The 16140-nt window shown below is 40.2% G+C and overlaps 1 protein-coding gene across 2 annotated transcripts in view; it reads right to left on the bottom strand.

The window, feature by feature from the left end:
• SARNP (SAP domain containing ribonucleoprotein) overlaps positions 1–16140 on the bottom strand; it is a 67832-nt gene that overhangs the window by 30736 nt on the left and 20956 nt on the right. Inside the window, exons 5-9 of one of the 2 annotated variants that reach the window (XM_063119956.1) lie at positions 11818–11869; positions 7247–7320; positions 6847–6875; positions 6021–6046; positions 2640–2708 (exon numbers count right to left, since the gene is read on the bottom strand). In XM_063119956.1, the coding sequence (XP_062976026.1) occupies positions 2640–2708; positions 6021–6046; positions 6847–6875; positions 7247–7320; positions 11818–11869 (250 nt within the window). The remainder of the gene's footprint in view (positions 1–2639; positions 2709–6020; positions 6047–6846; positions 6876–7246; positions 7321–11817; positions 11870–16140) is intronic. The other variant, XM_063119957.1, reaches the window with a different exon arrangement.

Raw genomic sequence — 16140 nt, 5'->3', positions numbered from 1 at the left:
TTTTGCATTACGATGCGGCCCTCTCTGCAGCACCAATGCCTGCAGCTATCAGCTCTCCCACTGGGAAGCCAGGGGTTCAGAGTGGTACAGGGAGCAGCTGCTACAGTGGGGAAATTTACAAGGGAAGGGAGCAGTTTAAGTATAACTCGCAGAAATGCAAGGACAGCAGCCTCAGGTCAGAGGGTAAATTTTAAAAGGAGGTCTCCCATGAGAGTACAGGGGAGGGGGTATGATTAGTTCTGGAGAGAAAAATGCTTTCTTGATTTATTTTAAAAATTAATTTGATGGCTCTGTGCCGACCAAAAGAAAAAGCGAGCACCTGCCACTTCTATTATAGTAGACTGTGTGGTAGTCACTACCTTTATTTTACTGTACTAGTAGGACCTTTGTTTTATTTTAGGAAGGGGATTTTTAACTTGACAGATTTTACAGATTAACTGGATAGGCTCTTACTCAGATCTAGGTTTACTTCCCTGATCCCAGCAGGCTTGAAACTGCCCTTGGCTACATTCCTCTTCCCCCACCTCTCTTCTTCAAAACCAATTTGAATAGGAAATGAAATGTGGCTCCAGAGACAATGGTTTACTGTAAAGTTTTTGCTGCAATGCGTGGTGTTAAAAATCTGCAAAGACACATGTAACCAGGCTATTCTGTAATGAAAAGCTGTAAAGAACACCCAGGTGGGCAACACAATGCTAGAGGCTAATTGAAGCAACTAATAATATGCCTCAATAGAATTCAAGAGTGTGTTTCTCAGAGGGAGAAAAGCCACTTCTAAGCCTCTGAAATCTGCTTTCTTTTAGGAGAACAAACAAACAAAATCTCAAGACAAATCACTATAATAGCTAAATTTGCTGCTTGTCATCTTGCCTGATATAAGCTAGCAAAAAGAAGCACAGGAAGAAAAGACTATTTAAAGAATACAATCAGGCAGAAACACAGATTTCTAGACCTAACTTAGCAATCGATTTCTGACCTTCGGCTTGTCATTCTCCCTATTGGTATTTTCTCCATGTGTGTAATGGGGATCAATTCACTAATGAAACTAGCTTCACATATATTCCTTAAGAGCATTCAAATTAATTAATGCTTAGCACTTATAATCTTATATTTTTGTCAAGTATTGGGAAGGGGATTGTTGAGGGCAACTCTTAAAGAGAGCTTACAATCCATATTAAGGCTCTTCTACACAATTCTACTCAAAGGAAACTTGGCCATAAATGCTGACAAAGCATATATTCTTCCTGAAAAATGTGCACTCCTGGTGACAGGGTTAATGATGTTTGAGCAGCCTCTCACCCTGACCTGCCCCTCCACGTATTCCAGCTTTAATGCACTTGCATGATTTCACCCTGCCCCCAGAGCAGAGGGTGGGGAGGAAAGTGGCCTCCATCTTCAGTTATTTTCTACATGGTTGAACTCCCTGGTGCCAGGTTCAGTGCCTTATTGCAGAACGGAATGCATTAAGTGTTCAATGTGTAAATCCTATGAGGGATAGAATAGTTTATTCGTCAGCAGTTAAGGCAAAATGACAGCCTTCTTCCTGTAGGCTTTATGCAGAAGAACATTTCTAAGTCTGGAAGAATGAATAGAAAATGTTTCTCTTCTCACTCCATCCTACTCTCTAAAACCGAACTCTTCTATACTGGTACTGATCTGTAGAACTGCCAGGAGCTTTCAGACCCATGGAAAAAAATAGCCCAGCCTTACACCAGTTTCCAGAACTTGATACAGCATTTTTCCTCTTTTCTCACATTCTTACCATTCTCAATGCAGTACACATCTATAGGGAAGGTTATAACAACGTCACCTGTTCTAATGAGTACTGCTGGAGAATTTCCTTCTTCCCAGCCACTAATGAACTGGATTTACTCTTTTCAGACATTATTGTGTTTTTCTTACTGAAGGCTTAATGAACCCAAGCCCTTTATATTCAGTTTTGGGAAAACAAGGTCTTGAACCCAATGCTAGAGGGAATGCAGAACTACATCACACACTAGGGCCTTGCTACAACTGAGTCTGGGCTCCATCACTTCATATTGCAGGATGGCTAATGACTGAATAGTCCTATATACATACGTTATAAAAAAGCTTTATACAAAGAAAACTAGATGCTAGAGAGAAGAGTTCTAGCCTAGCCTTCTCCCCGATATGTTAGTTTTCCACACATTGCTGTTCTTGCAATCTGAAGTAGAACACCCAGGCACAGGCTTATCACCTGGGTGAGAACTAAGCATAGTACTGTGGGCACTCATCTCTTGGGATAAAAATCGAGCCACAGCGAATTGTTTCAATTATTTCATCCTGAAAGGACCTGACCCCCAAGGAATATTACTGAAACATTATATAGTTAATGTGGATAGTTAGGAATCCATAAAATCAGAAGCCATATCCCTCTAATTCAGTAATAAACATTGCTATTTTACCTCCTAACGTAAGCCCTTTATGTCTTTAAATATGGCTTGGAGCTGGACTGATGATGTTGGAGATAAAAATCCTCAATCCATCAGCATGTTTAATCAAAATAAATAAGACAAAACAAGTAGAACTATAGGCTTAAGTTATGTATTTGTTGCCGTTTCTATATTTTGCAAATATTTACTCATTTGCTATTGTAGTGCTTTGCCCTGGAACCTTACCTTTTTGGAGACTGTGGAGACATTCAAGCCAAATCTCTGTGCCCTTTCCTTTAATTTGTCTATATTTACCTAGAAAAGTCACAGGAAACAGTTTAATATAATCTCCACTTGTAGTCTTAGATTAAGGAAGCCTAAAGACAATTTGTGCTTATGCCAAGGAAAATGAAGAGCTGTGAAACTGAGTGCTGGTATGGATGATTTGCTATGCCCTAATAAAATTATCTCTCTGTATCGTAACTGCAGCGATCTCTTTTATCAATTATGAAGTGGGAAGAGAATCAAAAGATGGCATCAAAATCTACAAATTTTAGTGCAAATTACTTCTAAAAAGGGCTTCTTACCACTATTTTAGCAGAGCAATTGTACAAAGACTGATTCCTTTCTTTTAAAATACATTCACAACTGTCAAAAATGAAACCATTCACATTTATTATTTCCAACCCACTTGGTACTTTGCCTCCAATAAAACATTTTTTGTTAAGTCATATTTTGTATTCCTAACTCTACAGAAATAATATATATACCCCCTAACTCATCAAGATGATTACCATGAAAGAAACAAGTATCAAAGAGAACAAAATATTTCCGCCAAATTTCAGCACCTAAAGCTTTTAGTACATGCAGTGTTTACTTCAGAAGCATGTGGCTTAAGCCTGAGCTGAATTTGAGAAATTTGATTTTTGCAACAAAGTGGTAGAAAAATTGAGATCATTTTTCCTCTGTTGGTAAAGTACTCAACAGGAGACAGGAAAAGATTAGATTCCTTTCAAGTGGTTGCAACAGCCACTTTAAGGATGTGACAAGACACTACAACTCTCTTCTTTTGGAGAATTGCCAAGAGGGTGGGGTGAATATCACACTACATATGGTGGAGCCCTGCAGATAGCTTCCTTTAAAATGGCAGTTGCCACATTGAGGTAGGCAAACTAATTTTACTTCTTGAAAAAATACCAAAATCGGGTCCCTCTTTTCATGAGAAGAGATCCTGGCCCTCCTCTGTATGATACTTAAAAGGTTGTCACAAAGAGGAGGGTCAGGATCTCTTCTCGACCATCCCAGAGTGCAGGACACAGAATAATGGGCTCAATTTACAGGAAGCCAGATTCTGGCTGGGCATCAGGAAAAACTTCCTGACTGTTAGAGCAGTATGACAATGGAACCAGTTACCTAGGGAGGTTGTGGGCTCTCCCAAACTAGAGGCCTTCAAGAGGCAGCTGGACAACCATCTGTCAGGTATGCTTGAAAGTGGATTCCCGCATTGAGCAGGGGGTTGGACTCGATGGCCTTGTAGGCCCCTTCCAACTCTACTATTCTATGATTCTATGAGGAAAAACCTTGCTCAAAAAAGGTCCCATGCACTTTGCCTCAGCCCTATTTTGGCAAAGAAATTTACATTCCAAAAGTTACCCAAGAGTTTTGCTCCATCTCTATTAAAGGTAGTTCAAGCAACATCCCTAATGGATGAATATTTGGAAGTTGTTAAATGATCATATATTGTAAAGATTTATACTTCAGGGGGACCCTGGAATCATTGATGGAATTTACGTCTTCTTGATATTGACAAAGTATTTCTCAAATAAGCGGCACAACAGAAGACTAAAATTGGACTTGCTCTTCTAGATCTTGAAGAAACTTTGACTAAATTAGCAGAATAAGTACCTGTTTGCTCTCAATATTGTCATCAATACTGTCCATGGTGCTTTATACATGCAAAATTCTGCAAGAGGACCCATGTTAGTTTGTTGCAGATTAATAGGCCAAGAGGAGTTGAGTTCCTATCCCAAAGAGCCTGCAAGCTAAAATTTAACAACTGAGGAGGTAATATTTAACATTGATTAATATGCATAAATGTATATTCTGTGATTTCATTTTGTTTGGAAGTGAGTGTTAAGGGATTAAGCTAAAAACTTTATGGAACAAGTGGGCTTAAGGAGGAATCTGAAGGGAGAGAGAGGGAGAATGTAGTGTTCTAGGAGGAAGTTTCAAGTTTAGAAGAAAGGGAGAAAGTGCAGAACTATATAAAGAAGGGGTGGGCCACCTCTGACTTGCATGGGTTTCGTATTCATCCAGGAAGGTTCTTGCCCTCTCTACCATGGAGGGAAAAGGTCTTATCTCCAATCAGCAGCTGCTGAGTGATTCAGTCCTGCTTCCTTCTGAGCACTTTCCTGCTTCCTTCTGAACAGACATGCAGGAGCTTGTTATCTGAGGTGCTATCTGAAAATGCTGCTTCATGTTTTAGTCCTGCTTACTTCTGAGTAGACGTTGCTTCTCGTGCTTACATCTGAGAAGACATGTGTCTTATTATAAATAGGTAAAAATGGAATTTGCAGGGGATGGGGGTTGAGGAATTTTTCAGTCTCACCCACTTTTTCCTATAGCCCTGGCCACTACTGAAATGCATCCCCTAAGAGCTTTTCTGAAATGGAATTCAGCACTGGGTCTGAAACAGGCTCTTCACCCAATATAAATGAACATAGGAGTTTAGGTTGGCTGAGGGCGGGATTGTTGGAGAAGTGAAGTCACAAGCAAAGATGTGTTGTCAGCTAAGGGCAAAAAGATAGGTTAGGGAAGACTATGGACTTTGATGGCAAGGAGAATACGTTTGTACAGGCTGTGGAGGAGAGAGCAAGCCAGTGAATAAATTTGAGGAAGAGGTCATAAAACTGGATGATGAGAGAAGAGAATAAATGAATTATTTTGACAGCAGTTTCTGGATAGATCAAGGGGACAGAGGTGTGACAAGGATGAGTCAGTGAGCAACAGTACTTAACATAAGGACACAACCAGAGCATGAACCAGTGCTTTAGCTGAGAGAACAGAAAATAATGGATAGCTTTGGACAATATTGTACAGAGAATTTGTGACATGGTAAATCTGAGGAGCAAAGGAGAGGGAATAACAAAGGTAAAGCTAAGGTCCCCTGCCTGGTTTAGTACCTTTGAACAAGAACTATAGAATCTGTTGCTCTGGCATGGTCACTTATAGAAAAACCAATTACTATAACTGATTTCCTAAGGCAACAAAAATGTCATTTTTAGCAATGAGATAAAGAACAAAATGTGCATGAAATATAATCTAGTCTTCTATTCCATTAGGCATCAAAAGACAATTACAATAAGTGAGGAAAGGAAGCAAAAATACAATGACCAAATTGCTGAGCTAGATAGGCAGTTGGTTTGATCCAGCATGGATCTTCTTATGTGTAAATCAAGTAATTTTCCTGGCACTATGTTTAGTGCCATTTTGAGGCACCCATTCACTGAAGTTCACAGTTTGTTAGATAATATTCTGGACCACCGATTACTTTCAGGCTGGGAGAGGGATTCAACAGAATATTTATAATTCATTAAATTTATTGAAGTAAGCAAAGTAGCTACTTACTGTAGTCTTACTTTCTGCAACCAGACCTGAAATAGGAAAAATACATTTAAAATTATTATCTTTGAAATAAACATGTTTCTTTCAGAATGCCTGTGATGGGAACAAAAGTGGAAGGATATGCTTCATTGCTTCATAGCAAAAATAAAGGCAAAGGCTCAAAATAATCCTCAAAGAAGAAAAGTGCAATTGCTTGGATCTGAAGATAAGTTAATTTAGGAAAGGTCATAGAAGGAAAGTTTTGTCCCTCTCCCCCACCTCACTCTCAAAAAGCCTTTCTGGAGGGTTGGAGGCCCCTTCTTAACAGTGTGGGTCAGGGTGTGGGAAGTTGCTGATGGAAAGCAGGGGATGAGGAACTTTCCTTCTATGAACTTCCTCAAGACTGCAGTCCTATACCTAGTTTTCTGGGAGTAACCACCATCAATGTAATTTGCTTTTAAGTACGCATTTATAGGATTGTGCTGTAAAGTTATCTTAGGAGTCAAGTCCAATTTTGGGCAATTCCACCTCCACCCCTCACAAACAGCTGCTGTGCCCTATCCCACGTTATTCAAAAGGGTTCCCAATCTCCAAAGAGGCTTCAAATTTCCAAATTTCTTTGCCCCTGAAGAAGGTCCTCAGCTTGTCTATCTTCTTGGTGGATGGAATGGAAGATGGAGAGACAGCCATGGCTAGAAGTTATTATTTAAAAAGTCACAGAGTCCATGCAACTTCATTCTCAATACTGTTTTTACAAGGTGGTTGGAAGAAAAAAGGCCAGATCATTCAAAGGAAGGGGAAGATATCAGATAGTTATTCCACAAATGAACTCTGCCTCACACTCACATACCTTTAGTGGAAGCTGCAGGCATACCAAACCTGTGAGGAAGAGAGCAGCTCTAGTTAGTGACTCTGAAGTTTAGAGTCTATGCCATGACTCAGTAGCAAACAATTTCAATACAAGCTTAACTGTGAATTGCCTTGTAAATATGCTATGGACCTGGAGTACTAGACTGGTCTTTGAAACAGATTAACAAATAATGGCAGATCCACATAAGACTTCTGCCATTCACAACATCACCACAGCATTATTTAAGGAATACAGAGTCTACAAAGCAATATAAACATATGTTGTTGCCCACAACTCAAATTCCAAAGGTCCTCCTTCAAAGTCACCCCAGCTAATGAGTACACAACAGCTTCCACCTTGTTAAGAAGCAGTAGTGAGTGGCAATATCACAAATACTCACCGAGCTGCTCGTGCAGCCTTCTTACTCTCCAAACTCACAGGAACATTGAATCTCTCTGCCCGTTTCTGCATTCTCTAAAGTAGACAAATAAAAATCCTATAAATATAGGCAATATATCCTTCTGCCAGCGGTGTGGACACTGCCAGTAGACTGAAATTACCTTTTCCTCCTGCAGCCCCTCCCCCCCAACATGCACTTTCCAAATCTGCTCCAGAGGGTTGGGAGACCCAATGGAGTAGATTTGGGATGTGTGCAGGAAAAGAGGAAGGGAGATTCCTGTTGTGCATGTGGAAGTCTGCTTGTATAGCATTGGATTTAATCCAGAAAAAAATAAGCATTTAGTTCCAGATTTAACAATCATCATCAGTTTATATCTGCCTATCTCTATCTACTAAACAGAGAAACTTTTCATTCTCCTAGGAGTCAATACTTCTGGCTATTCCAAGATTTGGAAGACAAAGCACCAAAGAAAAGTGTGTGTGTGTGTGTTGGAGGGAGAAATGTACTATTTACTTCAAGCAGGTTCTTGAAAGTCAAATACCAATTAGGTATGATAAACAATTGTTGTGGTGGGGCACAACTAGTTTTGCCCAAATCCTGAGCTTAAATACCCTGAGTTTCTTAGTAAAGAGGAGCAATTTAAAATGGCCATGCACATGACTCCAGAGAAGAACTGCTGGCTTGGCCAGCTCAGTTCCTACTCATTGAGACCAACGAGGTCAATGCTAACAGAGGAAGTGTGAGAGGCAAGCAGGCACCAAGGGCCAGAGATAGAGGAAGGGTGGGGCTTCCACCTTTAAAGCATCTCTTGTTGGCTAGTGAGAACAGTCAGCAGATGCTGGGGGTGAGCAACAAGTAACTTAACCCTCCTTGAGAAGCTGCAAGGCAGAGGAAAGAGGGAAGCAACACTGAGGTGAGGTGCTCCCATTCCAGAACCAACACCAGAACCCACACTGGGGCAGCTTAGAGAGAGAGGTCCTCCTATGGATCAGTAGCTGGTTAAAGAATAGAAAGGAGAGACTAGGAATAAATGGTAAATTCTTCTAATGGAGGGATGTAAACAGTGGGGTCCCACAGGGATCTTTTGGACCAATGCTTTTCAACTTACTCATAAACGATCCGGAATTAGGAGTGAGCAGTGAGGTGGCCACATTTGCTGATGACACCAAATGATTTAGGGTAGTTAAAAAAAAAAAGGACTGTGAAGAGCTCCAAAAGGATCTTTCCAAACTGGGAGAATATGCATCAAAATGGCAAATGCGGTTCAACATAAGCACATTGGGACAAAAAATCCCAACTTCACATGGGATTTGATCCAGTGGTGACTGACCAAGAAAAAGATCTTGGGGTTGTGGTGAACAGTTTGATGAAAATGTCTACCCAGTGCATGGCTGCTGTGAAAAAGGCAAATCCCATGTTAGGTATAATTAGAAAAGGAACTGAAAATAAAACTGCCAATATCATACTGCCTTTATAGAAATCTATGGTGAGACTACACTTGGAATATTTTGTACAGTTCTGGTCACCGCACTAAAAGGGATATTGTAGAGTTGGAAAAATGCAGAAAAGGCAACTAAAATGATCAAGGGGCTGAGCAACTGTCCTGAGAGGAAAGGTTACAACATCTGGGACTGTTTAGCTCAGAAAAAATTAAGAGGAGACATGATAACGATGTACAAAATTATGCATGGTATGGAAGAAGTGGATAGGGAGACATTTTTCTCCCTCTCCCATAATACCAGAACCTGGGGTCATCCTATGAAGCTGATTACTGGAAGTTTCAGGACAGATGTTCTTAGGAAATAAAGAAAGGAACACTTGGGGTTCCCTAGGGCAAGAAGAGCCCTACATCATAGAATGTAACTGCAGGATTTTGTTTCTCTTATTTGCACCTCTTTCTTTTGGTTCACATCTTACTAAAGACAAATTGAAAAGCCATTGCTATCTGATTGCTGGAATCCAAACAGAGCCCTGCATTACTTAGCCTTTATACATCAAAACACGCTTGACTGGAGAGTTGGTTTTGCCTCAGCAGATTAATGCCTGCCCTGTAACAATAATCAAACAACTATGCCCTCAAATTTTCTACAGTTGCAGGATGTGCTTAACTGCAGATATGAGCCCTTGATTGTATTATTGGATCTCTTTAACTTTGCTTAGATCTCGAGCAGAGCTTTGCAAAGTGCCTATGAGTGTCTGCATTTAAATTGAGCTCAACTTTATTTGGTGGCCAAACTCAAGCTTGAAATCTCACTCCTAAAGATAAAGGTCAGGATAACGGCAACTTCTGTTTTCTTACTCTACTTGGGAGTTTGAATAACCATTTATCTAGATATAGCAATCTCAATTTTTAATAAGACAGATGTTATTACAGTTCTGTGAACAGGAACACATGATGAGTGTCAAGTATTCTCAGACTTCCCCAAGTTGATGCCTTCCAGATGACTCTGACTACAATTGATGGGAATTGTAGTCCAAAATATTTGGAGAGCACTAACTTCAAGAGCAACTTACTTCCCCCTTCTAGTTGCAGAAGGCGAGTGACAGCTCAAATAGCTCACAGCTAATTTAGAAGCAGGCAGAACAGGACATTTAACAGAAGCTAAGAAAAATTCTCTCTCTTTAAAATAAAAAGTGGAATTGTTTTACAGAATACTGGCAGGAGCTCAAGAATATGTGCTTGAGCCCAGTCTTATGAAAATGGCTATATTTCACAAACCAGCACACAATTCAAGGTATGGCTGTGGCATAAAAGCTAAGATAAGATGCTTATAGACAGAAATACGCTTCATTCTGGCAAAAGGATACTGGATGAAATATGTAGAGGACACAAAAATAAAATGTTTCAGCATATAAAGAATGGCTACTATTTTGCCTATAAAGCTTTATGAAGACTGCAGCATATTTATGACTAACAAACGAAAATACTTTATTGAATAACATACTATTAATGAATGGAACTTAAGTACACATTCACTGGACAATACAGCCCACTGCTCATTCGTGCAAGCATTTAACCTGTTTATTCTATGTTATTAACGAGAGAGAGAGGGAATGATTCAGGTTTTCTCCCTGCAGGAACTAAATCTAACTTTCTGTAGGCAGGTTCAACCTGAAGAGGTAGCCTAATATCACCATGTGAACCCTTAGGCAATTCAAGTGTAGCACTCTCAATGACAGTGCTGAGAATAAACACTGGAGTTCTGATGTCATCATACATCAGGAACCTTCATGTATCAATTGAAAGCATTTATATGCTCTGACTAAAAATGTTCATAAAACATCAAGGGATTTTAGTGAGAATGGAGTTTGGCAGAGCTGAAAACCAAAAGCGAAGAACGTAAGTAAAATAATTTAATTTAATGACCCCTTGGTGAAGGCTTCCCACAACGTTTAGAAGACGTCACTCTTTCAGCACCAGCTCTGTTTCAGATAATTCTCTATTTATTTTTTCTGGTTACTTGCCCTACTGAAGTAATAATCCATGATTTGCGACAGCAGCCCTCAGTGTACCAAAAGATTAGGTCTTGGAGGTGGCAGTTTAACAGCAGGGAGAAAGACTGTGTTTTCATATCAGCTTCCCCAATTATGGAAAGCGCAATGCAAAGTGATGAAAATAAAGGAAGCGAAACAATTGTAAGATAGAAAGAACATGCCAAGTTTCCCCATAGCACCTTTTACTCTGTTGTAGGAAGACCAAACATTGTATAAGATACAGAATCGCAGGCATATTATTTTATCTTTTAATGTTCCAAGCAGTTTCTTAGGCAAGGGTAGAAACAGTGCCACAGAACTGGAAGAGAACAATCCAAAGAACAGAAATGGAGGCTCAGCATATGCATTTCATGTAATAAAGTTTCCTCACGCTAACCTAGTGACCTCTCTTGCCAGTGCAAGCCAGAAAACTGCAGAGGCCACATTCATCTACCAATTGCAACACAGCTGCAAATCTGTCTTGTATTCAAACAGACAACAAAGTTAACAGAGGTTACAGCAGCAGATAGGAGAATTAAGGCCAATATGAAACAATCCCATCTCTCCCATCTGAATTAAACACATAGCTCCAGTTCAAACAAACTGGGTAAATTATAGTTCTCCATGATGTCTGAACACTGGGAACTTGTTGGTTAAAACTATGGTTAGTCAGAACAAACCAGGATCAAACTGTGTTTTCAGGTCCTGACTGTTTCTGAAACAATTGTTTAAATAAACCAGTTTTCTAAGTTCAAAAGTCATGTTGAACCATAATTTGTTTACAATGGGAAATGAAAGCTTGTGATCTCCTCTTTTTGTACAAAAAAGAGGAGAGGAGAAGAGGAACATGCAAGCCCAAGGCTCACTGTAGCTCATTCATATACCTCCACGGTTTCTTGTTACAAATGAACCAGGCCATAGATAGCATCAACCTAATAATGCAAGACAGCAAGCTAGAAATGGAAAAACCCAGTCAGATATACTCTGAAATACTGCACAAGGCTCAGCTGTATGTACTAAAGGTATGGTATTGGCAGAACAGATCCCTACAAGTTAAACCTAGAGGTGAAAAGAATTGAAGCAAGAGAGCAGCTTACCTCCATTTGTGGAATTTCTGATGTAATTTTCACCACTTTCTTTTCTGCACTTCTAAAGAAAGGAAATATAGATTAATTAGAGTGCATGTAAGCTTGCCATTCTTATCCAAGATAGATGCCAGTTTTTAATAGTTTGATGGACATTAAAAAGCGTATACATCCTTAACGGTTATAGTAACACTACAAGGCATGAACACTAGAGGGGCCTCCATGTCCAAACAGGAACATGCATGGAGATCCCATGTCAAATCTATAGCCAAGCAAAGACTATATCCTGTTTCTTGCTCTTCAGCAGGGGTGGGCAACTTGTGGCCCTCCAGGTGTTTCAGTCTACAACCTCCTAGCCCTAGCCAGCATAGCCAATGCTGAAGGATCACGAGGGTTGCAGTCCAAAACATCTGGAGGGCCTCAAGTTGCCCACCCTTGCTCTTGAGGGGCAAACTCCCCCAGAATGCCCCATTTCTGGGCCCACCATCATCAAAACAGTGATGACAAACTTTTCCACTACCATACTTGAGGGGTCTCTGCTGTAAAGAGGGAGTTCCGCAGCATCCTATCACCCTTCCTTGGAAAAAAGTATTCCTCCCTAAACACTAACTTAAAAGAGAACTTGTGTAAGACTTTAGTTCAATTATATTACACTCCTTTATAAATTAGAAAGGTAGATCTAAAAAATTCAAGAAAACTTTGGAGATGCCAGGATAAATATGCAGATATTTTATTTATTTATTGGTTTTATTTTATGTATAACATTTGTATACCACCCCGAAACTAGACAGATTCTGGAGAGGTGAACAAGAGATAAAATAAACAAAAGATAAAAAGAATAAAACATGATATTAAAATTATTCTTTAAAAAACAGAGTGCAAGGCTGGTCAAGCAAGGCAGGCTTCCTGGGAAAAAAACTGTTTTCAAGAGGCAAAGAAAACATAACAGTGTTGGTGCTTGCCTGACCTCCAAAAGCAGGGAGTTCCATAAGAAGGGAACCACCACACTAAAGGCTCTTCTTCTGGTGGACTCCAGTGAGGCCACAGGTCCATGTGGAACCACCAGGAGTATGCCCTCTGATGACCCCAGTAACTGACCAAGCTGATAGGGGAGAAGGCGGTCTCTCTGGTGTCCTGGTCCCAAGTTATTTAGGGCTTTGTACACTAGTACCAAAATCTTAAACCTGGTCCGGTTGTGAATAGGCAGCCAGTGCAGTTCCTTCAGCAAAGAAGTTGAATGCTGAAAAGGGGCAGTTCCCAATAACAGACGAGCTGCGGCATTCTGTACTAACTCTAGCTTCTGGAGCATCCTTAACGGTAGCCCCACATAGAGCGTATTGCAATAATCTAGTCTTGGGGTTACTAGCGCCTACACCACTGTGGCCAAGCTATCCCTGTTCAGGAGAGGCTTTATCTGGCAAACCAGCTGAAAATGGTAAAAGGCACTCTGAGACACCATGGGCTCTTGGGCCTCCATTGATAGTGATGGATCTAGGAGTACCCTTGGACTATGAACTTGAACTTTCAGAGGGAGTGCAACCCCATCCAGAACAGGTAATGAGCCTATCTCCCAGACCCAGGAACCACTCACCCACAAGGCTTTTGACTTGCCAGGATTCTGTTTCAGTTTATTGGCCTTTATCCAGCCCATTACTGCATTTAGGCACTGATCCAGGACTTGTACAGCCTCACCCGATTCAGATGTCACAGAGAGATAGAGCTGTGTCATCAGCATATTGGTGGCACTTGGCTCCAAATCCCCTAACAAACACTCCCAGTAGCTTCATATGGATGCTGAACAACATTGTGGACAGGACAGTACCCTGCAGAACCCCATAGCTCAATTGCCAAGGGGCTGAGGAATGGTCACCCAATGTTACTCTCTAAAATTGGCCCCACAAGTAAGTCCTGAACAACTGTAACACAGTGGCTCAGTTCAGACAACATGTTAGTCAACACAGTGTAAAACTCCACTCAAAGGTTGAGTTCCTAGGGGGTACTTCCCACACAACATATTCTAACCCCACCGTTGTGTGAGTTGAGTAAAATCCATCATGATGTTTGATTGACAGTTCCTCCACCCTCTCTTCTCCCCCAGTCCTTCCGATGGTATCTCATCAGCCATTGCTGCAAAAAAAAATTCTGATGGCTCTCCTAGAGCAGCACTCGCTCCTTTTGCTGCTCTCGCCAGCGAACTCTGTAGCCAGTGGGAAAAGTCAACACAATGGAAAACTACACGGAGCCCACCATGCCACAAAATGGTTGTGCAGGAATTCTCCTCTGCACAGCGTGGATATTCTGCGTGGAGTGTTTTCCCAAAAAAACTCCACCGTTGTGTGCAATTTTTCCGCCTAACAACACATTTCTCAACGGTGGTGTAAAAACTCCATTATGGAGTTCTAAAACCACTGTTGAAAAATGTGTGGTCTGAACTGAGCTAGTGCCTTCAATGCCCATCCCATGGAATCGATCCAGGAGGAAATCATGGTCAATGGTATCAAAATGGTAATGTATCGGGTGATAACGTAAACATATCAAAAATACTAGAAAACTAAAAAAGAAATAAATGGATATGAAATCCAAACTTTCCTGGAGATAATTTCATAAAGTTATAAATAACATTTTCTTTTGGATAAACCCAGGGATTTAGTAGGAAATTACACTGGCAAAACTGGAAAAGTAATATCAGTAGAGGATTAGATTAAGAAAATCTGGTACATTAATGAAGAAAGTTATATAAATGTGGAAGGGTAGAATACTTTCAGCAGGAATTTTTCTGGGAAAGAAGATTGCAGTTTGGAAGAGAATAAACTAGAAACAAGTATAAAAGGACAAAAAAAAAAGGTACTGTGAAAAATTGTAAAATATATGTATGAATATATTTTGGAGGAAACCTGTGAAGCAGTATGTTAAGAATTTTTAAAAATAGATTTGAACATGGAGTATAAAAGAAATCACTAAATAGAATCGAGTGTGCCTAATGGCAATGCAGACTGTTATCCTAGAAGCATGATAAGCCAATTAGTTGCTTTTAATTTCAAAATGTTCTGAACCCAGCAAAAATCTTTTTCTACAAAATAAAGCATCATCAACCAGGAAAAGACAAGAAAGGGTAATGATAAATGCTGAACCTGAACAAGTTCTTAGAATGAACTCCATGAGATAATATACGTATGCATGGGTCTCTGGGACAAAAAGATCTTGGGATACAAAAGGAAAGAACTTGAACAAATATGTTTAAAGGAAGATATGCTGTCTTAAAAAGGGCAGGCTTTTGACTAATTCATGGGTTCCAGATCTGCCTTAGCAGGGTGCATGACCAAAGGATCAAATGTGGAGCTTGGTAGTCACTCTCTCAATTCTTTGTATGGTGACAACTCCCGAACTTTAGTCTCTGTCAAATCCCCAGCTATCTGTACAACCTTGAAAGGAATGAAATTATCTTCAACTTTTGAGTAAAACATATGTCATTCAACTCAAGAGCATGGGAAGAAAACAAGGCATTTGCAAAGCATGAAGATTATTAATCAAGCCACATTAGAGAACTCTGAACCATCTGAACCATTGCTTCCCAAATCTACTTTCTCCCATGTCAATGTAAACTGGACTCTTTATCTGAACTTCTGATTATTCAAATATTTGGATGCCTTCTGCACCATTAGATAAATGAGGTTCTATTTAGCATGTAATCATTCACACAGTACAACTGGGGGAAAATACTGCTTATACTGAATAGTCAACCCTAACCAGAAGCTCCATGCCTATGTTATGTGTCCCGAGAATCTTTATTCTTTTAGGGCCATATATTCACAAAGGGGTTGCTCTGTTGTAGTTCATAGGACAGCTATGGTTGACTTTTGGCCAGGTCAGCTCTAACCCCATTTCAAACACACACTTCTTTAACAATGTGCAATGGGAGCCAGTAAACAGCTTGAACAAAAATATAATAGAGTGGGCGTGTTTGGAAGTTTATGCTTTGAAAACAGGGTTGAGGTTTGCAAGAGAAAACAAAAGAGGAAGATACAAAGTTCGGAAGTTCCCAGGCTAAATGAAACAGCACCCTCCTCCTCCAAACAGCTCCCATAAAACAGTGGGTCATAGCCTGACTCATTAAGGTCTCCCATTTAGAGATGACCTGAAAACAAAAAAGGATACATATAGGAAGTGGAAGGAAGGCCAGGCTACAAAAGAAGAGTACAGACAGGTAGCACAGAAGTGCCGAAATGGCGTCAGGAAGGCTAAAGCTGAGAATGAGCTGAGATTAGCGAGGGATGCTAAAAGCAATAAAAAGGCTTTCTTCAGATACGTAAAAGACAGAGGAAAGAAATGGTGGTT

Source organism: Elgaria multicarinata, chromosome 3 (assembly GCF_023053635.1).
Source record: "Elgaria multicarinata webbii isolate HBS135686 ecotype San Diego chromosome 3, rElgMul1.1.pri, whole genome shotgun sequence".
Classification (NCBI taxonomy): Eukaryota; Metazoa; Chordata; class Lepidosauria; order Squamata; family Anguidae; genus Elgaria; species Elgaria multicarinata.
The sequence above is the reverse complement of the archived record's forward strand: the minus strand, read 5'-3'. Positions and strand labels throughout refer to the sequence as shown.